This window comes from Hemibagrus wyckioides, linkage group LG11, assembly GCF_019097595.1.
Source record: "Hemibagrus wyckioides isolate EC202008001 linkage group LG11, SWU_Hwy_1.0, whole genome shotgun sequence".
Classification (NCBI taxonomy): domain Eukaryota; kingdom Metazoa; phylum Chordata; class Actinopteri; order Siluriformes; family Bagridae; genus Hemibagrus; species Hemibagrus wyckioides.
The window spans coordinates 21269028-21293515 of NC_080720.1; the positions used below are offsets into that span (position 1 = coordinate 21269028).

Sequence of the window (24488 nt, forward strand, 5' to 3'; positions counted from 1 at the left end):
CAAAAGAAGGAAGGGGGAGTGCTCAGGGTGCAGAAAGAGGAGAGAAAGCAAGAAGCAAGAATGTACATGAAATAAAAACCTGCATGAAGGCACACACCTAAACTTGAGCTGGCGGTGAGATGATAGAGGGATCGAAACTCCTGTAAATTGGAGCCCGAGACCGTGAGCTTCAGACGTGATTTATCTTGGCTTCTGAGGACGTATTGCCGGCCCAGACGGCATGTAATGTGAAAAGGGGCGATAAAGACAGTGGCATCTCTCTCTTCTCAACTTGCCGACACCACCATCGGAGCTGAAAACAGACTTGACCTGGCAGGGTTCCTCTTCGTGCAGGTCGAGTCAGTTTTCATCTTCACACACACACACAAACAGAATGGTGATGTGGTCTAGTCACTAGGCGTCTATAAGAATGTTGATGGGAGTGTTAGCAAGGGATAATCCCCTAAAAGCTTCGTGTTTTCTTTGCCAGTGTTGCCCTAATCAAAGTCAGATTCTTGAGATTAAAATTTCTTTTCCACCATAAAATAACACACCTCTATACTGTTTGATTGAGAACCTCTGGGCTATACTTGACAACATGATGTACCGCTGAACATGTTATAACCATCTTTCAAATGTTTAAGTGAGCAGTTCAACTACAATCCTAAGATCACTCACTAAAAGCAGATAAGAAAGGCCAAAGTCTATCTTTTGCTGAAAAGTGTGTAATGGCTGTTCTGGATTTAAATAATCAGTTAAACCAGTATAAAAAATGTCTCTTTAAATCAGAGAAAACAGACTGTGTGTGTCAAACCCAACAACCCTAAAAGGCATATATCACAAGGCACGCTTTCATTATCTCATATCTTTAGCTTTAGTCATTTATATCTGCCTCCTTTAGTAACAGGGCAGCCTAGTGAAAATTTCCAGACTCTTCTTGTGAGAAATGCTTCATGTCTGCTGCCAAGCTGAGTTGGCCGCTGTAAGCATGTAACTAGTATGTTCTCTGATATATATCTTGGCACATGGTGCTACATTATGGTCACATGGGAAAAAGCTTTACGTTTCCATGTCAACTCAGAAAAAAAGGCAGAACTGAATAAACAAGAAAGAGACAACAAGCAACAATAGAACATTTTTTGGTCGTCATTCAAAACTAACTGTCTCGGCAGAGGAAAGTACAATAGCAGAGTTTCTTTTGTAATGCTTTACAAATATAAGTGAATATTTTATATATTTTTTTATTTAAAAAAAAAGTCTCTCTACAGCAGCTCATAAATCTTATATATATTTATCTTTTGCCTTTGATATGGACATTATTTTAAACCCCTAGTCATCTTAAATCCATATTGATATCTTATAAAAGGGGAAAAAACAACTGCCTATGATTTGTCTAGCCATCTGTTCCCCTAACTGATACAACCCAGAAGAAACGTAATATCATGTGAGAGTCTACAGGAGTAGTAGTAGTAGTATCTTTGAAACGCAAGCCTGAAGAACACTGAAACAAAGTGCATTGCTGAAATCAACCACGCAGCAAACCGGCTCATTGTGGTCAGAGTGCAGAATATCCCCCAAGCCACATGTTAAATTAAAAAGACTGAATAATGTAAAACTCAAAAGTAAACTAGCTAAGTAAAAGTAGAGGCAGACTAGCTGACTGATTGACTAAGAATTTGAAACATGTATGGATATGCAGGGAGCTGCCATGCTCAGCACTTTATCCACAAACCCAAAGAAACCTAAACTCTATTACAGAAGAAGTCTCTGACCACAGAAAAACAAGCTATGGAAATGGAGCGGAAGCATAATGGGCGAGGAAATACACACTCATGACACATGTGCGAGAAGTGTGTGGAGTGTGGCCTTGATTGTACTGCAGCCTGAAAACACAGCAAGTGCTAACTAACATTGCATGTTTCCCACACCATCTCGATCCAAGCAGCCATGTCTCTTGCCAAGAAGCAGCCTACTAAGCAGTTGCACAACCAATTGAAACAGGAAACCACTGAATATTGCAGCTTCCTCAGACGACATAACCGCACCAACAGCTTCCAGATTGGAAAGAGTCATAAATCAGAAATGTCAGAAGTGTGGCAAATCTAAACCCCTAAGTAGGGAAACGTTAAGCATAGTCTAACGATTTAAGCTCGTACGAATTTACAATTTGAATCTATATGAAAAGCTAGGAATGCTCATGATTAGGATGACTATTGTTTTCATCCCTTCTATTGTATGAAATTAGTATAGTTTTCTTCATAGTACGATTCAAGTATACTGTATAGTACGAAATTAATTAAAATCGGTTTCACTTAGAAGAATTCCATCAAAGCAGCGTCGGTATATCTTACCTTTAAAGGACAGGTAGATCCTCGGAGCTGAAAGAGGTGGCAGGGAGGCAAAGGGGTTGCTCTGGACAGATACAGCTGAGAACACAGAAACCAGAAGGGTCCCCAGAAACAAATCCCTCATGCTCTGCACAATCATTGTGTCCAAAAACATGGAGAAACAGTCAGCCCTGCAGAGGACAAAGAGCGAGGGGTGAGGGGGATGAATGCTCTGACAGGTTACATCGACTTCTGATTAAACCGAAGCCTGAAATCTGAATTAGACCATTTGAATGAGTTCAAATTTGGTGATTCCCCTTGTTTATAATGATCCTAAATGGAATACTTAATTACAGTGTAGTAGATGTGTTAGAGAAAGGAAAGGATTAGCATGTACTAGATTTTTAAGGGGGAAAAAAGTACTTTCTTTTTTCCTTCAGATAGAAAAACGTACCTGGCCTCATATAACATGGAACCAATTTTTTATTTTTTTATTTTTTTTTTAAATCTCTGTACCTGCATAGAAAGGTAAAGTGATGTTATCCTTTTTTTCTCTCTCTAAGTGTGTAGAGATTACAATCTGCACTCCGCTCACACCAGGCATGGTCTAAGATACAGAACTTTATTCATTTAAGGTTTTTACTCAGCATAATAAAAATCATGCACTAGTTATCATGATGGACCCCCGCAAAAACAGCCCAGGGTGGAAATCACATCTACAGTCGATTTAATTCTACCTGGAGGCAGGAACCGTTAATTTAACGCTGTAGGTATTAATTGTCTGCTTTGCCACGAACAGCAGGTGGACACTGACCCTCACACACACCAGGAGACTTTAATGACTGCTGGTCTCGCATAAGCAACTTAACCTAAGATCCGATTGCACCTGTAACTAAATATAATAGTGGCATCCTGCACACGCGCGTGCTTGAGGAAAAGAAAGGAAGGTGTCTATAACGCATCGTTATTATTATGCACCGTTCAATTTAGCAGGCACAGTTGGATGCTCCGGGCTTACTGCTATTCGCGCTGATCTCCCAAATATAATTAAAAATGTAAATAAATAAAAGTAGCAAAATTATAAAGCAACAAACATCCACGCCAAGTGGAACTAAGGATTAAGGGAAATTTATGATTACCCTTATTACGATTTAATTATGGTAAGATAAATTATAAAAAACCCCAAAAAATTATACAACGATAAAACTGAAAGAATATATCTATTCCTATATCATTAAAAAATCCACAAAAAATGTATCTTCTCTACGCGTCCATGTAGTCCCAGACTTCAGCATTCACCTGAAAAATTATCCGAAGTTTATCCCGGTATAAAACCCCATTCAGAATCCAGTGAGGAGAGAGAGGAGAATTCCCGCGATGCGCCCTGCTGCTCTTCTCCAGTCCAAACACACACTCTTAGATACACACCCGCTTACTGTCACAGGCTCAAAATCCGAAGACTGAAATACGGTGTGTGTGTGTGTGTGTGTGCGGGGTATTCCTCATGAACAGCGCTTATTCACTCCGCTTATTCGCGCCAGAGCAAGACGTCTCTCTCTCTCTCTCTCTCTCTCTCTCTCTCAGGCAGGTGGACGCAGCGCCTCCTGTGGGCGGAGTCTCACCTTTACAGAAAAGCCCAGTCGCGCCCCGCCCACTCCAGAGCAACAGAACAGAAGCGCGCGAGATGATTAAACCTCACAATTCTCTCTCTCTCTCTCTCTCTCTCTCTCTCTCTCTTTCCACACTACTACAACGCATGTCTGGGGGAGGAATCAAACCCGCAATCCTGGAAGTGCGAGGCAAGCAAGCAAATCAATAAACCACTTTGCCCCACTATTATTTATATTTTGTTTATTTTATTTTTAAAAAAGTGTATTTATGCTTCTTGATATTGCTTAACCCAAATACTGTAATCACATGAGGTTTTTCCATGCAGTTTGCATTCAATTAACTGGGATTTCTAAGCCTTGAACTTTTTGTTTATATTTGTAAATGAGATTTTAATCACTTAATCTTTCTGACAAGAAAATGGATCTAAATATTTTGGCCATAGCCTTTGCAACACACACACTTTTTTTTTTTATTCAAAGCATATAAAAAAATCTATGGAAACGTATAGAAATGTATTTAAATTCTCTGGAAACGTTGCATGTTAATACTAAGCATTAGGGATTATGTGAGACTTGCTGAAGCTTTCCAGCAGACGACTGGTAGGAACTTCACTGCAATGCTCCCTTTTGAAGTTTTGATTTGAAGTTGATTTCAATACATTGCGTGGTTTCAAAAGCCCCGACCACTGTGTGTGTGTGTCTGTGATGAGCTTTACCAGGTTTGTGCAAACAAATCTAGCTGAGCCAAAGGGATGGCAGTCATGCTACAGTTGAGTGGATGTAGTAAAGTAGTGAATGCAGACACACAAACACACACACACATAGATCTTTTAGAGAAAAGTCTTGCTTGTTTGTTTCCAGAGAGAGAGAGAGAGAGAGAGAGAGAGAGAGGGAGAGAGAGAGAGATTTTGGCTCAGATCCTTGTCTGACCCAATAAAGCAGCTTTAGAAGCAATCCATGTATGGTATAACTAAAGTGCACTATCCTTTTCACTACACCTCTCTTAACCCTTTAAACTACTATATTTATTATTCAGTTATCAGTTTTACAGCATTCAGTGATTTATGGTGAAAGTAATATGATAAGGTATGCAGTTACAAAAGAAAAGAATATAAGTCTTGAGCTGGTGACAGATTCTGGGATTCATTTATTCCATCACTATTGGTATTGGATAGATTACTTAAGAAATGTAATCCAGCACTGATTACAAATGATGTCACAGAAATATAATCAGTAATACAATATTTAAAATTCACAACAAATGGAATATAACATGATTACTTTTGGATTGCTTTTGGTCTACTGCTCTGATCTGATGCTTTGCTTCAGTTTTATATAGTTTCTGTAGAATCATCTTGTATTGTACTGAAAGCACAAAAGAATTATTGTCCCGTGTTCATTCCTGAAATGCATTTATAGACTGATGCATCAAAGCAAATTTAAGGAATGGTTTTACAAAAAAAAAAAAATCCTTATGCAATCCAATGCTGATTACAAGTTATGTAACTGAAAATATAATCAGTAATGTAATCTTTTAAATTCATAACACATGAAGCCAGGGGACATGGTGGATTAGTGGTTAACACATCTGCGTCACACCTCCAGGGGTTTCCCCCCACCACCCTGTGTGTGTAGTTTGCATGTTGTCCCTATGTTTTCGGATTTGCTCAGGGTTCTCTGGTTTCCTCTCCCAGTCCAAAGACATACATCGAAGGCTGACAGGCATCTCTAAATTGTCTGTAGTGTGTGAATGTGTGTGTGCGACTATGCCCTGAGATGCACTGGTACCCTATCCAAGGTGTCCCCTGCCCTGAGTCTCTTGGGGAGAGAAATTTGAAAGAGAATGTGAGAAATTTGGGCTCACATGTTCCTTTGACCCAATAAAACAGCTTTGGAAGCAATCAGTCTGATGGTGTGACTAAAGTGCATTTTCCTTTTCACTACACTTCTCTTAATCCCTTAAATCCTGATAGATTTATTATTCACTTATCATTTTTACAACATGCAGTGATTCATGGTGAAAGTAATATGATAAGGCAGCTACAGATTATTCAAAACATCTATTCATATTAAAACATGATTCTAAGCAGAATCAGAAATATACAGACCCCTGAGATGCACTGGCACGTCCTTGGTGTCTCCCGAATTGTGCCTTGAGTCTCTTCTGATATAGGTCCTATGCAAGGGACAAGTGTTTCAGAAATGGATGGATGTACTGAAAGCACAGAAAGAAAGATGAGCATATATTGTACTTCACTGACTAGTCCGTAAAATGTAATCAGTAACTTCAGTGCATGTCCCTTCTGAGAACTGTTATACAGTACATTAAATTGTAGGTTGTGTTTTTAATAATCATTTGGAGACTTTGCAGAATTGTCTGAAATTCAGGTAGGTAGCTATATATTTAACCAACAGATCACTATGTATTACATGAGGAATTACGCATTTTGAGATACGCTAAACAGTCAGGGATGTGAAATAAATGTTTTAAATTGGAAATTTTAGCAGCATACATGTGATACATTTTGAAATTCTGTACAATATTTTTGGTCATTTGGTCAGTTTGATAGAGCTTTGGTAAAAAAAACAAAAAAAAACCCCTGAAACTTTTGGTCATTTATGGTCACATTTGCTTAGGCAGCTGCCTGGTACTGTAGCTAGCTGACTTCAACATTGTGTGGCTGCACATCAACAAATGCCAATGTCTTTATGTTGCTTTATTTTGCCAAACGATCGTTGTTACCATAGGAATGATGACATATAAGAAAAGTAGAACGAGAGACTTTTTGTAAACCTGTGATTTCCCTGTACTGTTGTCATTGCTGCCAAAATCAAAAATTAATCAACACCTTCTGACCAATCAGAACTGAGAATTTAACACTGCAGTGAAATAATAACAGTAAGCTGGTAGAAGTAGATCTAATTGTCTGTTATATATTTAGTACAGTTTATCTGTACAGAAATCATAGTCAGTTATTTATTTGTATATTTGTATGCTTTCCCTCTTATTTGTGCTATACTGTGAGCTTATTATGCAATGTTTAAAGTCTTAGTCTGCTCTGTTGCTCTTGTAGATGTTACAACAGCAAAATGTCCCCTTGACGATTTATAAAGTACTCTTTACTCTCCACTACTTTACAGGAGAAGCACACAAAGTCATTCAGAGGTCCGTCCTGAGAAATAGGCCAAGATACTGTAGATATTTCACAGACATGTATACAGCAAAATGTAGTTTATAGGCAGAAAACATGAATTTAATATACAGACTAGTATACTGAAATGTGATAGAGCAACTCATAAAAAAGTGTAATTGTGACTGTGTTTTCTGATGTAGTCTACATTGATTAATAATATTTGATGACCTTTACATCAGTACTATTCTGCACTGGTCATTTTAATGTTCTTAATGACACAAGAGCATCATCATTCCTTTGCAGCATTCTAGCCCGAAAATAAATCTGCGATGAACAAATTTAACCTGAACAAACCTGACAACTACTGTCAGTATTTCATAACAAGTACTGAAGAAAGTGTGAAATAAATAGCATTACCTAACATGTTGTGCAGCTCACAATCACAATATATCACAACATTTCTGACTTTGACAGAAAATATCTCTACTTTGTCCCTTTAGAGCTAAAATCTGGGTACAAGTGTTTCTCATTCTTTTTCTCTCTGAGATAAGAGAACTGAAGAAAAGCCAAGATGGAGATAAGATGGGGGAGGGGATGTCCTTTTCTTCAACACCTGACTGTCTACTGCTGGTGTGTGTGTGTGTGTATGTGTGTGTGTATGTGTGCGTGAGTAAGAGATGCTAAGTGCTAGAGACAGAAATCTGACATGTTCGTAAGCAAAATGACTCATTGTGCTTGTGTTGCAAACATGCTAGCAGTGACAAGCCATCAGAGGGATTTCAAAAAATCTATCTCTGCGTGAGAAAGAACTGAATCCCAGACAAAATCCTGCCCTGGTGTTCCACTGAAAAATTGAATTTTGGAGCAGAAGAATGATTCCTGCAGACAAACACAACAGGTGTGAAACAGGATGACAGTGATACAGAGACACGGAGCAGCCTTGATCTTCACACGCCAGCCGAGGCAATTACCACCTAGTGCACACTAAAGTAGCTCATTATCTCAGAACCACTTCTCATTCATCTGACTGCTGAAGGGGAATGCAGAGCTGGCGTAAAAAAAAACTTAACTACAGATGACCTGAGTGTATAATCCAATATTGGGATTATGCTGTATGTAAAGACATTACAGTTTCCCTGCCACTACACACAGGTTATGTTCCAAAACTTTTGAAAACTGATTCATTTGTTTGTGCTATACACCAAAGACATTTGGGCTTGAGATCAAACGATGAAGAGAGAACATTTATTTCCTGATTTTTATATGTAGATATGTGTATGTGTTAAATGACATTATAACACAGCACATTTTAACATACACCACCATTTTTAACAAGAAAAAGTATTGGACCAGGTGTTTTTTGATACCTGGGTGTGTCCTTAGATTGATTGTTTTAACTATAAATAGCTCTGAACATCTACTCTTCATTTTCACATGTGAAGACTGTATTTGTTGTTAAAAAAGGATAAACCAAGGAGATCAGAGAGCTGTCTATGGGAGAAAAGCAAGCCATTTTAAGCCAAAAAAAGGAAGACAACTATTCAGAGGCATTACATAAGTGTTGGGTATAGCCAGTACAACAAATTGGTATGTCCTGAAAAAGAAAAAGAAATCCTGATCAACAGAAAGGTTTTGATCCAAGTTGAACCTTTCTCAAAGTGAAGGAAAAGACAAAGACTGGAGGAAAAAAAAACTTAAAAATCCAAAATATACAAGCTTATCATTCAAGCCCGGTGTAGGTTGTGTCATGACTCTGGGTTGCTTGGCTGCTTCTGGAACAGACTCACTAATCTTTATTAATGATGTAACTCATGATGGCAGCAGTAGATTGAATTCAGAACTTTACAGAAACATTCAGTCTGCCAATTTACAGAGAAATGCATCCAGTCTAAGTGAAGGGAACTTCATCATCCAGCAAGACAATGGTCCAAACACAATGCCAATACAACACAGGACTTCATCAGAGGGAAAAAGTGTAAGGTTTTAGGCTGGCCAAGTCAATCACCAGATCTTAACCCAATTGAGCAGCATTTCAACTCCTGAAAAGGAGACTGAACAAACAACAAACAACAACTGAAAGAGCCTGTAGTGCAAGCTTCAGAAAAGAAGAATGCAACAGTTTGTTGAGGATATTAGAGGTTATTGCAAGCAAGGGATATGCAAGTGTTATTTAATTTCATTTCATTTAGACTTTAAGGCTTATGTATTCCTATGCTCTTGCCTTAAAATTCAGTGGTTTGAAAGAAAGGTTCTATGTTTTATCTAGATGTAAATGCCAGGAAATAAAAGCTGAAACTCTCATCTCATACCCATCTTTTAGACTAAAAAGATTCAGAGAGTTCTGTATGATGATTAGCCATGCACAGTGCTAGAGCTGTGGTGCATTTTTCTTAAAACGTAAATTATGTTCCACGGCTCTCACGTGACTCTTCGGAATCCAATTTCCAATCTTGATCTGTTGGGATGATCTAGCCAGCTGTGCACTTTAGATTGAATCAAAATGGGGCTTAAGATAAGAGACATTTCTTTCCCCCCCTGACTAAAGGAAATTAGATTTGTCAGTAAGTGCATGCTGTAAGTGGGGTTATGCCTTTTCAGAACGATTGCTTAAGCGAGTGGGAAAGTGGAAGGATCCAGTGGGAAACAGTTCTCCCATTAAACTGTCAGAAAGTGCATGTTCTCTGGAAAAAAATTCCAGTCTCTTGTAAGTTCCATAAAGATTACATGACTGAACTGAAGTGTGTCAAGTCAGAGTGGAGGACGAGTGTGTCGAGAAACAACAACAGCTTTATAGACTAAAGTCGACTTGATCGACTGAACGTTAGAGGTAATGGATGCGTTCAGAGTGAGAAACACAAACATGCACATGGACGTGTTTAAATGTGCTGTATGACTATGATTGCAAAAAATTATATACCAAGCGGACTGAGGTCAAAGTCAGGCATTGTCACTGTCAGATTTACCAGATGTGTGTGTTTGTTTCCAAAGAAAAATACATAGTATAGGCCAATGCACATAGACACATATACATAAATATAAGTTTAAGATGAAATGATTAATTTATCAATTAAGATCATTTAAATGGTTGGATTAAAACATTTGAAAGGCATGGATATTGAAAGAGATGGATAAAGATTTTCTATATATTGTCAAATTAACTCCTTTGAATATCCCTCTGAGGGTTCAGACATTTTGAAGCTTGTAACTACATTAAATGAAATTAAATTACATTTTATTTGTAAGTGTTTTTAACAATGGATGTTGTCGCAAAGCACCTTTACAGGAATATAAGCTAGAGTTATTGGTGGCAAGAAAAAACTCCCTGAAATGATATGAGGCAGAAACCTAGAGAGGAATCAGGTTCGAAAAGGAACCCATGCTCATTTGGGTGACAACAGAGTGTGATTATTTCTCTTCTGTAACTGTAAATAGTCAAGTGTAAAGCTTTTGAACAACTTATGAGCATCAGTGTAATTTCTGTATTCATTATTATTTTAACATAAATTCCTTCCTGCTAAACTACATACCAGTACTATTCATTTTAATTTTTTAATTATTTTGTCTTGTTCAAGGTTACAGTGGAATCTGAATCTGTCATTGAAACACTGGGCATGAGGTGAGAATACATCCTGGATGTGCACATCTTCAGTTACTGATTGATATGCTTTAAGATAATTTTCTAATTTAAGATATTTAACTAAATAAACAAGACGGGATTAAAAGGTTAAACATTATTAAAATGTTGAATATTTAAATAGTTTAGATCATTTAAACTGAAACAATTCTGCTACGAAGATGGCCTACAATGAGCTAACAAACACACAAAAACACACACAGACACACACACACACACACACACACATACACACACACGAATGGGTCCAATGATCTTCAGTGGATTTAATGCTAAAACATGTACTCGCCCATGGAACACAGCTCAGAAACCACTACTTTTAGCGCACTAGCAGTGCACTAACCCAACATTCATTAGCATTTAAATAGGAAAAAGATAATACAGTGGTAAGCTGCAGTTCATTCTCTCTGTACTCAAGCCAGTAGACTTCACTGAGATTTTCTCAAACTTCTCTGGTGAGAGTCTGGTTTCCAACAGCTGTCTCACAGACGCCTGAGAACACATCACTGCAGCCAGTGCTTAAAGTTTCCTGTGATATAATCACATTTTCTTCACCTGACTTAATGCCATTCACTGTCTATCTTGTAGGATTGCTACTGGATGAACATGGTTTTGCTTCCTGTGTTCATTCAGAAAGCGTTGATTGTAGGATAAATCAGTATACTGTATATACTTAATCATATCCTGGAGTCAGTCTTCCTTATGTACATATTTCAGAATGAAACTGTGTTACTGGTTCACATTTTAAATTTTATTTTATATTATTAATAACAGACATGTGTGACAGAATATATGTCACCGAAAGCCTTTGACCTTGTCTCGCTGACTAGATATGAGCCCTCGCAAGTGAGAATGCTTGAGTTATCCTTTAATTTGAGCTTCGCTGACCTCTAACCCACTCACAATGTAACAATGATACTTTACTGAGCTTCACACTTGTGCTGTTCCATCTGTAGCTCTGTAATTCTGGCTTCTGGTTTCTTTGGTTTCTCTGGTCTGTTATAGTGGAATACGCGTCTATGGCTCAAATAATGACCTAGGCTTTTAGATGAGAGCCTTGAACCAGCTACATATTTCCTGTAAGAGGTAGCCTTAATAGAAATTAGTCAAGATATATCAAAATTTGTCAAGATTACGTTTCTTACTATTAAGTGCATAAAGGTCGACAACTATGGATCTATTCAGAAAACTAGATGAATGACCTGGATGTCACTGAGCTGTCCAATAAGGCAACAGAACTGGTGCTATCAGAATAATAAATAGCTGACAGCAGCATCAGCTTGTTTTAAATACTATAGGTATTAAACATTGTTCCTTGTATTTAAACCATACTTGTTTAATAACTCCTCAGTAAATTGTCCAGTTGAAGGTTTAAATAAAAATAAGGTTTTTTTGTGGTTATTATGATTTCGTAAAACGTTACAATGCCAACCTGGTGGATTGGTGTGCCTGTAGTATTCATACTACACACATATCCTGATCAGTATATACTGTTTCAATACTAATTATGTTTCAGTGGACTTTGGTTGTCTGCCTGTATTGATGTGTTTTGTTTCTGTTTGGCACTTTGTTATTGTCTGTTGCTTGTTTATTGTTGTTTATTAATGTTCTCACTTATCTCTATTTGTTTGGCATGTAAAGTGTTCTGATACACTTCATAAAAAATGATTATCGTCCATCCATTCTCTACATGACTTATTCTACTAGGTCACAGGGAACCTGGAGCCATCCCAGAGACTCAAGGCACAAGGCAGAGTACACTACACCCTGGACAGGATGGCAGCCTAAATCAGGGCCAGTCAGCCTACAACATGTCTTTGGACTGGGGGAGGAAACCGGAGTACCCAGAGGAAACCCTAGAGGAGAACATGGGAGCTCCATGCACAATGTTGGAGGCGGGAATTGAATCCCTAATCCTGGAGATCTAAGGCAAACATGCTGACCACCAAGCCATCATGCTCCCTATTCTTCATTTTCTTCTTCTACTTCTTCTTCTTCTTCTTCTTCTTTTTATCATTATTATTATTATTATTATTATTATTATTATTATTATTATTATTATTATAATATAATATATATAATTAATATATAATATAGTATTATTAGCCATAGAGTAGGTACTCAGTATAATGCAGTAGATACTGTCACAGTACCTGATTTTGGACACATGCTATGTTTCTTCTTTATTCAAAGCACAGCGTGTTTTTATGCTTACAAAAGAATTATCTTGCTGTCTAGAGTAAAGGGGTGTTGCTGACTGTCTATAAAACTATTGAGATCAGACTGTAGTTTTCCAAATGGATTTTCTCAGCCTTATCCTCTTTCCTCAGACAACATTGCATCCAAACTGCAGTACGGTTTCCCAGTGTTCCTGGGACAGACTCCGGCTCTGACTCTACCCATGACCCTCACCAGGATAAAGCATTCACTGGAAAAAAAAAAAAAACACTTAATGAATGATATATATGTTTCTTTTATTTTCTTTGGACAATCGTGGATGATAAAGTATCTTTACACAAAAATAAATAAATAAAGAAAGAAAGAAAGAAAGAAAGAAAGAAAGAAAGAATCCAGTTTTGTTCAAGATGGTTGCTTTTGAAATATTTTTAAGGCTGTCAATAATATGACACAAGCTCTTTTTGAGAGACGATGCTATTATTAAAATATATAAATATATTTTTATGCATTAGAGCAAAAAATATTATCTTTAATATTTCACACAAGCATTTTTGCCTGTTCCCCAGTAGAAGAATTTTCACTGTATAATATGATCACTGCAAGTAAATTACATATACAGCTGTCTGGTCCAGAAAGGTTCATTTATTCATTGCATGGAAGAACTGTATTTGTTTCCAGTCTGGAGAAAACCTGAATATATTACTGGGCCATTAAAGATAAAGTGGATCTGTGGGAACAGTACAAAAGCCTTGTGCCTGCATTAACTTTAGTTTTGCTTGCTATATAAAAGCCTTTGTGCATTATATGCATCCTTTTATATGCCTATTACTGTATGTAGAAGATGCTTTGAGGACTATTATTTTAGTTTCACATGAGAGCCATTTATTATCACAATGGGATTTCACATGGCAGTGAGACATACTGTACATGTACAGCTACAACCGAACCACAGTCAAAGGGAACAATGCTTCTTCTCCGTCTAAAAACCACCATCAGCGTTATTTCTGTGGACACATATGGATCTAATCATGGCACATTTGAACAGGGTGTCACCCGAATGAAAACAATGGCTTCGTTTTCAAAATGCCCCACCATCCTGTTTGGGGAATCACGCCTCTCCCAACTGCGTTGTGTAATCCTCTTCCTGTCAAAGCACCCATCAGAATCCCCATGTGAAACCCCTGTCACGGCTCATTGTGCCCCTAGGAAATGACAGACAGACCCCCATTTGGACCAGAAAGCAGTGTGCAATGCAGACACATGCTCTGAATATGAGCTGGAGACTCCAGCTACAAAATTCCACGCTCTAATGACATGGGAAATGGACTGAAAGCAAGAAAGACTGAGTTAAACCAAAGGATTTCAGACCAGAAAATATGTTGAAATCATTTAGTTATGGGGGGTGGGAGGTAGAGAGAGAGAGAGAGAGAGAGAGAGAGAGAGAGCATTATTGCAGGCTCCATTCACTTGAAATGAAATGAATAAAAAATGAGATGAAATTTGTCAAATACAATAAAAATGTTCAGCAACATGTCTGAAAGCAGGAACACTGTCCAAATATATTTAGATAATTCGTATAATACACGTTCAGCACGTAACTAACATTTTGTTCTGTTAGCTTTGGGTCTCATTTTATTTGAACAGCCTGACAGATGATGAACAACCGACATTTTATACTTTAGCAGTATAATTATGGTGGCACTGGTAATGCAATAAGGTTATGGAAAAAAAGTTAAATCCTTGATTAGTAAATATTTTGCTAAAATTTAAATTTGATGAGTTAATACTCTACTAAACATTTATTCTGGACTGTCTATAGCATAGCATGTCCCACACATTTATTTTCAAATGAGAGCTTTTGCTTCAAATTGGCATTCATTATTTCCAAACCAGTGTTTTTTTTTCTTTTTTACTCTATTTAGTATACATTTTCTTTTTCTTTTACATAAGAATACATGAGACAAATGTAGGTACAGCGTACATATAACCAAAACACTTCATTTACAGCACCACATCTTTGTCGTGACAACTTTGTGAAATGTACTGTAATTTCGAACTGTGACTTTCTGTAATGTAGAGAATGTCAAATAATTATATTGGTTGTATAACCAGATTTTATAATAATATCAGTAAGCCATTTTCTGTTATTATATCTGCTATTTTCCTAGCTAGCTTCATGACCCTGACCATTACTGATTATCTGCATTATTCAGACATGAACAGATAAGAAGCTTAAGGAATAAAGAAAGACAAATGTATTAACATGAACATGTGGTGCTGTATAATGTATTTACTGCATCCTTAGTACCTGCCTGGTCAGGGTCATGGTGATTAAAATGAAGCTACTACATTATAGTAGTATACATTACATTTTGGGAAACAGGGATGTAATTGTATCCCTGTATGTAATTAATAATCCCTGTATCCCTGGATGTAATTAATAATACTTTTAGGATTTTTTTCATGGGGGTTTTCCAGATTTTTAATCAACATATGGTATGGTTTGTGTTTCATTTAAAAATTGACCAATTCAGATTTAATGACTCAAGATTTAAGAGTTTATTGGCATATGTACAGGAAACAGTCTGTTATACAATATGATTAACCAGATGCCGAAAACTGAAATTTGTGCCTGTTTTGTTGTGTACATGTTTAAACTGAATTTCTTTGGCATATCCCACTCCACAATGGTGATTTTTTTTCTGTATTTCTGTTATTACCTAGCCTACGTGGGGCAATATATATTTTTTCATACAAATGTTTATATCTTCAAAGTAAATGTTGATATCAAACGAATTTCTGCTTTCTGAGATGCCCCAAGTGCTTGTCCATGAGCATCTAAAATTTGAAGGTGTTCTAACAAATAATATTCTGTGTAAGATTATCCCAACAGAGGTAAAAACATCTCACACTGAAAACCAACAGAGTCCTGACTAATTTTATATCAGACTTGTGGCAATAAAATAATTCATTGGTTTATACCAACAGAAATGTAAGATTAGTTGATTTCTCGCATTGACCTGATAAAATTGAAACAGGACATATAGAAGACACAAAAACAAACAAGTATTACAAATAAGGACTTAGGAAAGACTTGACAAACAAGAGGAGGTGTACACAGAGACATCTACTCTGTTGGGCTCTATCTTGAATAAATCCAAATACAGATACAGATATTTGGAGCATTAAACAGATACTGTCTTTGAGTTACACCCCTAAATGTGTATGATTAAGTAACGTGGCTGTCACACAGTCCAGCCTGGAAGTTCCATTTGCATTCATGCCTCAGCAGCACACAATATCACATTATCTGATCCAGATGTTGGCTCTCAGTATGGAGTACTGGGGAGTGTGACAGTATGTGCGTATGCATATGTGTGTGAATGCTTACTATGGTTAGGATTATCTACTTTATCCAAAACAATCAAATGACATATGGTACTGATGCTGCGATGATGATGATGTCACCACTATTAATCTTTAAAGAATGTCTCTGATTGGTCAAAATGTCAGATGAGTTTATCAGGACATCTATCATCATAATCATGACGTCTTTAAACTCCTTTAGGAACAAAAAAAACATTCATTAAAGCAAATACGAAACCAAACTCTCTGCATTCTGTGCACTGTTCCGTGTACTTCAGAGCCTTGCCCAAGAAATATTGATGACAATATGATTTACTCATTTAAAAGCTGGAGACGATCATCTTTCTTCCCACATGTCCACAGGTTTTGCTGAATAAGCCCAAATAAGCGCTTAGATTATATTAGAGGATATTAAGAACCCATGTAGAAATCCCACGAATGCATTGTTCATTTGATTTATGATGGGTTTGAAATGGTACGCTACCGTCTCAGAGAAAAATCTTCTTTATGTTTAAATAGTTATGGGCTAATGCTTCCACAGTAGAGACAAACCAAAACAAAGACCCTGTAAGGGTGCGAGATGTAACCTTTTTTTGTGTACACTGTATATCCTACTTATAAAACTCCGAGCACTGCATTCTCTGGTATGAAGCATTTGAAGCACTTATACGCCATGTATTTTATTTTATCTATAAGCCCTAGCAGAATTGAATCTAAATTGCTTCGTCAGAAAATAACCTGATTTGTCCTTGAATTTAAAACTCTCGCAGTAGGCTGAAAAGTTTGAGCTATTGGATCTTCAGACAACTTTGATTTTGTGTTTGCATGCATCAAAGCAAAGTCACATCTGAGAAGTAACTCGGGAGATATGATTCATCACAGACCTTAACCACTGAAAATTTCACAAAACTCACTAAGGTAACAGCATTGATCTTGTTGACCAATTCTGTATATATAAAATAATTTTTCAACAGAATAATGTTATTTTTTCCCCCTTTTTGTTATGTAAATTAATTTAATTGATTTCAGAGCTTATCTAATGTACTGTTAAAAACACAGCAGTTATAATTTAATCCCAATGCCATTTCTGATGGGTTTCTGATGTATATGTTATGGTTTGGTAAAATAATATTTTGTTTAAATACAGAAATGGGTTAACAGTGTAGTATATTTGCATTAATGTACAGTTTGTACTGTATGTCTGCACACATGCCTGGGTTTAAATGATTGTAAAGAAAATCACATGGAATCTTGCCTGGTGGGCCGAACAAACAAACAAACAATTAAACAAAAGCCCTTAATTACCAAAATTACTAAAATATACTGCATTTTTTGGAATTTCACACTTCATTTGCAGACTTAAAGATTCACAGAACACAAGTTGCTTGGGCTGAACTGGTGGCAAACGTAACTTATGAACAAAGTGTATTCAACAACACAACAACAGCAAAAGAAATAGCTGCTTATCTGATGATTTTATATAAATGTTGCCAAAAATGCTACCATAAGTAATTCACAGTGTACACTGGTTGTTTTTTATTCAATGTTTAGATTATGTCAGTTGTTAACAAATAAGGTTTAAAATAATATCTATTCAGGAAGGTTTCTTGAAACTCCTTAGATCTTGATCTGCATTTGGATCTCTGCATAGAGGAAAGCCACTTAAGAAGAACGGTGACTTCTCCAGCATTGTCATAGCTAATTTAATATCAGCATACACTATATGACTAAGCATACACTATGTTTTTACATGCCTTTACATGCGCATGAATGTAATATAGAGTTGGCTCGCCCTTTGCAGCTATAACAGCTTCAGCTCTTCTGGGAAGGCTTTCCACAAGGTTTAGGAGTGTGTTTATGGGAATTTTTGACCATTCCTCTAGAAGTGCATTTGTGAGGTCAGGTACTGATGTTGGACGAGAAGGCCAGTCTCCGCTCTAATTCATCCCAAAGGTGTTCTGTCTCATTGAGGTCAGGACTCTGTGCAGGCCAGTCACAGGAAGGGGTCAACTGTTCCCATAAAGTTGGGAGCATGAAATTGTCCAAAATGTCTTGATATGTTGAAGCATTAAGAGTTCCTTTCAATGGAACTAAGGGGCCAAGCCCTAAAAAACAATACTTGAATTCAATGATTTGGAGGGGTGTCTTAAAACTTTTGGCAATAAAGTGTATGTAGACACCTGACCTGACCCACATATGCTTGTTAAATCTCCCATTCCAAAACCATATTTTTGAGTGTGGCTGTTTGGATTTCTGTCCTTTTAGTCACTAGAGCAGGGGTGTCCAATCTTATCTGCAAAGGGCTGGTGTGGGTACAGGTTTTCATTCCAATCAAGCAGAAGCCACACCTGATTCCACCTGTTTAATCAACTGATCTTGGCTTTCAGGAGATTCAGGTCTGGCTTCTGCTTGGTTAGAATGAAAACCCACTGGCCCTTTGTGGATAAGATTGGACACCCCTGCACTAGAGCATTAGTGAAGACAAGTACTGATGCTGAGGTCTGGTGAGCGGTCAGTGTTATAGTTCATCCTCAAGTTTTCACTGTGTTTGAGGTCATGGTTGTTTGAAGGGCATTTGTATTCTCCACAACAAACTTGGCAAACCATGTCTTCATGTAGCTCGCTTTGTGCACAAGGGCAATGTCATGCTGGAACATGTTTGGATCTCTTAGATCCAGTGAAAGTCATTACTGCCAATTGCATGTTTTCAGCTTTGTGGCAATAGTTTGGTTAGAGAACACAGGTATCGACTAACTTTATGACACTTAGGGATCAGCAAAATAATAGTCCATGAGGGCTTTTTAAATACTCTCACAGTTAAAAATATAGCTATCATAGTATAGACATGACCAGCTGTTTAGCATCATTCCAATCTGCCCGAGTTTCTAATTACTTTATACTTCATATGTATTTATTCCTATTCAAAAATCATATGTTTGTAAAGTATCTCTATTCCTGCACAAGCTTGGCATGTGTAAGACAGCTTGTGCTGTATACCCCACTTGGACTGAATGTAGAAATGCTTAAAAATAAGATATTTATGTTTATATTACAAAAATATAGCCGTGTACTGTATATAAAACATGTGAATGTTATGTTGCTGGGATGAAATGACACCTTTAGTCAAATTATCCCTTTAAATTAATGTACCTTAATTTCCCGTCTGTTGATTACTTCCCACCTGCTGTGCTGCACTCCTTCCCTCACTATGGTGTGTGTGTGTGTGTTCTAATCAATCAGTTGCTCCCCAGTGAGCCAGCATCAGTGTTAGATGAAGTCCCTCATTAGAATTTTGTCTGGCAGAGAATTATCTTGTAGCTTTTAAAAACCAGGACCACATGTGCCCTCAGCAGCAGTGACAGATATTCATAACACATGTACATCGCAAAAATCATGCTGGCCCCAAACGATATATAGAACAAAATATGTTTAGAGTTCCCATTCAGCCAATAAAATTTTGGGTAAAATACCAGCTTAGATCGCAAAGCCTTTACGAATACATTTAAATACATCATTATAAATATTACAAGAACAAAGGAATTATATAGAACATACTGTAAAATATTTAAATAGCTTATAGTGTTCAAGCAATATTGCACAAAGAGATTTTTTTCTATGCTTAAAATGTACAAAATCTTTATTAATCTTGCCATGATTGCATTAGCGTACAGACTTATTCCTTATTTCAGTGACTACAAGCCCTTCCGATTAGTTTTGCAATATTCATGGAGTAATTCATCATAGTTGTTGTATGACAATTTGCTCAAAATAAAATACAAACAAACAAGCAAACAAAAAGTAACCTTACAGGTTACAACAACAACAACAACAACAATAATAATAATAATAATAATAATAAGAGTTAAAACATTATTAAAACATTATTTTATTTACCAAAATACAACAAACAAACAAAGAATGAATAAACAAACAAGCAAATAAATAAATAAATAAATAAATAAATATGCTGTGGGTGAAAGGCTTAAGCTAAAATGTGCTTAAGCTAAAATTTGTCATCTGCAGCCTGCATAGAAACAAATTCGGCCAATATTACCTCTGCCAGAAGACTAATGTGTACAGTAATGTAAATTCCCATGGAAATGTACAGTCATAGTTTGTTTTCATATCTGTTTATTACCTGGTGCTTTGCATTTCCCCAAAACAGTTTAAAACCTGTTCCTGTTTCAGATCTTGCCTGGATACTGTAGACCTGCACCTCTTAACAAGCGCTACTGTAGAGCACTGATCACAACAGTATTTCAGCTGGGAAATTTCTTTGCTGTGGTAAATCAAAACTGAGCCAGTATTGGTGGTTTTGTGTTTCAGTGAACAGCTAACCTGAGCAGCTTGCAGTTTGTGGCTGATAAGACACATTAAATTGACTAATCTTTGAAGAGTGCCATTAGCTTGTTGCTTGTTAGATGGAATATTCTTAGCAGGTTCATTAAGCTAGGTTGTTAAAGCTTGAATGAAGTTGCTAAAAATATGTATGTACTGTATGTACAGAGTGTTGTTGTATAAAACAAGGTTTTCTTAATACAGTAATAATAACAACCTGTACCTCCATTTTGAGTCTTCCAGAAGAACAAAACATCACCCCAACCATTTGCTCTATTGATCCACAATGCTGGATCTGGGTTTATAGAAATATGACAAGAGGAGGATGCAAAATGAACCCCTACCTAAAAGCAAACCCTTTTTCATGTACTGCACTTCTCTCATGTGTAATATCAGCTTAACCATAACAACTATTCTGTGCTCCTCCCAGGATTTCTATTTACAGTAACATCATATTGAACACCACGTATCATTTTCAACACACACACAATACTGCTTGCTATATTGTATACTGTAATGATTTATAATCCTATGCCTGGTGTTAGCCAGAAGAAGGTGACTTTGGTTTCAAGTCTGTCATCGAGGTTTTTTTTTTTTAATGTTTTTCTTTGACACACATTTTGACACACTGCTCTGAATTACATGTTAGGGATCTAAATCTACATCCGGATCCCAGTACAGTAGCTTTGGCTCAGTGTCTATGATTAAAAGCAATCTATATACAAAACTTAATTAAATTGAGTTGAACTGCAAAACATGGAATATAAGTCCAAACTGTACTACAATACGAATGCACATCCTCAGATGCTGGCAAAAAAAATTCCTTTGTATGGCAAAGGAAAACCCAAACATCACTGGCAGACACTTTCAGCAGGAGATTAACAGTGTAAATGTTTGCATCTCAGACTAAACAATCTGGAATAGATTTCACACTGCATTTCACACAGCAAGGGGTTTTGAAATCATCTCTTTCCACCATTTCAGTGCATTTTCCCACTTTCTGTACAGCTTTTTCTTTTTTTTGCCTTTTTACTCAAAAGTATGTGGACAACTGATCATCACTCCCATATGTTGTTCTTCTCCAAACTGTTGCCAAAAACTGAGAAAAATACGTAATTGTCTAGAATGCATTTGTATGCTGTAGCATTAAAATTTTCATTCAGTGGTATTAAGACATCCAAACATGTTCCAGCACGACAATGCCCCTGTGCACAAAGTGACCTTTGTGAAGACATGTTCAGCCAAACCTCAACACCTTTAGGATGAACTGAAATAAGGACCTCAGGCCTCCTTATCCAACATCATTGTCAGATCTCACTAATGCTCTTGAGGCTGAATGAGCACAAATCTCCACAGCCACTCTACAAAACCAAGTGGAAAGCCTTCCCCGAAGCGAGGAGGACATTCTAACAGTAAATCTGGAATGAGATGTTCAACAAGCACATCTTATGCTTGGTCAGTGTGATGCTCAGGTGTCCACAAATGTTTTCACTTGAAGTTTTTAAGCACTGATAAGCACACTCTGCACTGCACCATGTCCCCTCTGATCCTCCGGGATGGCTTGACTGGTCCCACGCCCTCTCAGGGTACAAGGAAGGTTTGTTTCAAGACTCTTCTCTGTTCTGGCACCGAGGTAGTGGAGTGAGCTTCTCCTAGATGTCCAAACAGCTAAGTCACTGGTAGTCTTCAAACAACATCTAAAGACCTACCGCTTCCTGAAACACTTAAACTAGGAATTTAAAAACAAACAAAATAATTCTGTGTGCTTCCTGTTGTCCATGACCTAGTGAACCAGTCTTGATGTATTAATTGATAGAGATTTTAAAAACACTTCTGCAAGTTGCTGTCGATAAGGACGTCTGCAAAATGCTGTACATGTAAAAGTTAATGCAAACATTTAACATTTATATTATTATACTATATACTATAAGTATAGTATATACTATATACTACTATTATACTATAAGTCTCAAGAATTGTAAAGAATACTGGGGTTTGTTTATAATCATGCTGAAAAGCATGTACAGTGGAACCATGGAACCTTACGAATTTAATTCGTTCTGGAGGAGATTTCTAAAATGAACATTTGTATTGCAAAATGAATTTTCCCATAAGAAATAATGTAAATGCACATAATCCGTTCCAGCCACCCAAAAATATTACCAGTATTAATAATACAAAGCGTATGTAAACTGTATGGTTGCTTACAAAGAACTGACCCAAGCCAAGCATTCCATGTGAAGGGTCTTCACAGGAAGTCATGCCACCAAACTTGGGCTAAAAATAGAACAGGCCACTCACACCACCAATCTGTCAACAAAAAAGCTTTTTAACGAATGCAGAAGGCAACGTTTCTTACCATGGGTTGACTCTTTCAAAACAGCTTTTGCTGACTAAAAAGAAATTTACTAACTGAAAAAAAAACATGCTTCGGTTGGCTTTGCTTGGCTTTCCACTGATGCAAACAAGTTTTGAATGGCTCCCGGACGTATGCACAACTTATCCAGTGTTCCATTTGGTTCAGTTTGTTCGTATACCGAAAATGCTTTGTATACCGATACAAATTTTTTGCATAATTTTAATTCTTAACACGAAAATTCATAAGAGAGGTCATTGATATGCCAAGGTTCCACTGTATTTTTGAATGATTTGGGAAGTGAAAGAAAACCAGACAACCCAGCGGAAACTCACATGAACATGTATAGAGACCTTGGAGCTGTGAGGTAGTAATGCTGGCCCCATGCCCCCTAGGTAAATTTTCTTTGTAAAAAAAAAAAATTAAAAATAAACTCACTGTGTTGGCCATTGAATGTGAATACAACAGTGTGGAGATAGTAAAGGGCTGCTAAACCTCTGAAAACATCTTTACTGTCTGTGTTAGTGTGTATGATGGCAGGAGAGTGATGACCTATGCAAATATGACAGCTTAAGTTAAATTCAATTTTTATTGATTAATCACCTGGGTCTCAATGACAGTGACTGGATGATTGGACAAATCTACAGAATGAGATTATGGAAATGATACTGGCTGTCTTTTGAGTCGGTTCATCTTAATATCATTTTATCATTTTTGCTTGCCACCATCACCTCTGGCTTGCTCATTAGATATATATTTATAATGTATAACTTTTCTTCTGAATGTATATACTTCTGTAAAGCTGTTTTGTGACAATGCCCATTGTTAAAAGTGCTATACAATTAATACTGAATTAAATTAAATTAAATTAAATACATCCACAATAATAGATCCAAACTAGTAGGTCATGGAGTCTCTGACACTATAACTGTCATTACCAATTCCAAACCACTATTTAGTTTTCCCCTGTTGCATGACAGCAATGCCACAGGGCATCTGAATGCATTTGGAGGAGAGCGATAACTGCTTTCTTCCATATACATGAGCTCACAGACATCTGTGATTGGATGTAAGAGAAGAGAAATCACAAGGGAGTGCCATCATTCCCACCTAAAGTGCCAAGCGTTTTCTTTTCTTTTTTCTTTCTTTTACAGCTTTGGAATATTTGTCATGTAATTTTCTCACGAGAATAGCGCTTTCAGCATTTCAACATGAATATCAATTTTAATAAAGAAACAAAAGTCTCTCTCCCCATCACACTAACTGGCGGCAGTGATCTACCCAGCTATGTTCAGACTGAATGTGAGCTGACTGCTTGTGGCCGCTGTGCAGATCAGGCAGCTCACTGCTGTCGTCTCCTGTTAACCCTCACTGTATACACACACTCAGACATGCAGCCCATTAGCAAGCATAGATCGATATATTATACATAGTGTACACAAGGCCATATAAAATCATTGCCTGATGCAGAAATATGGATCTGTAAGTGATATACAGTATATGGTGGCCAGGGGATGGCTGAAAAAGGGATGAGACAAAAAGTCCTGAAGTGATTAATAAGCTTTG

The 24488-nt window shown here is 37.1% G+C and overlaps 1 protein-coding gene across 2 annotated transcripts in view; it reads right to left on the bottom strand.

Moving 5' to 3' along the window:
- Positions 1-3864, bottom strand: part of sema3fa (sema domain, immunoglobulin domain (Ig), short basic domain, secreted, (semaphorin) 3Fa) — a 54477-nt gene extending 50613 nt beyond the window's left edge. For both annotated transcript variants that reach the window (XM_058403068.1, XM_058403067.1), the window contains exons 1-2: positions 3606-3864; positions 2331-2497 (exon numbers count right to left, since the gene is read on the bottom strand). In XM_058403068.1, coding sequence (XP_058259051.1) covers positions 2331-2481 — 151 coding nt within the window. In that variant the 5' untranslated portion in view covers positions 2482-2497; positions 3606-3864. The remainder of the gene's footprint in view (positions 1-2330; positions 2498-3605) is intronic.
- Positions 3865-24488: the final 20624 nt, after the last annotated feature.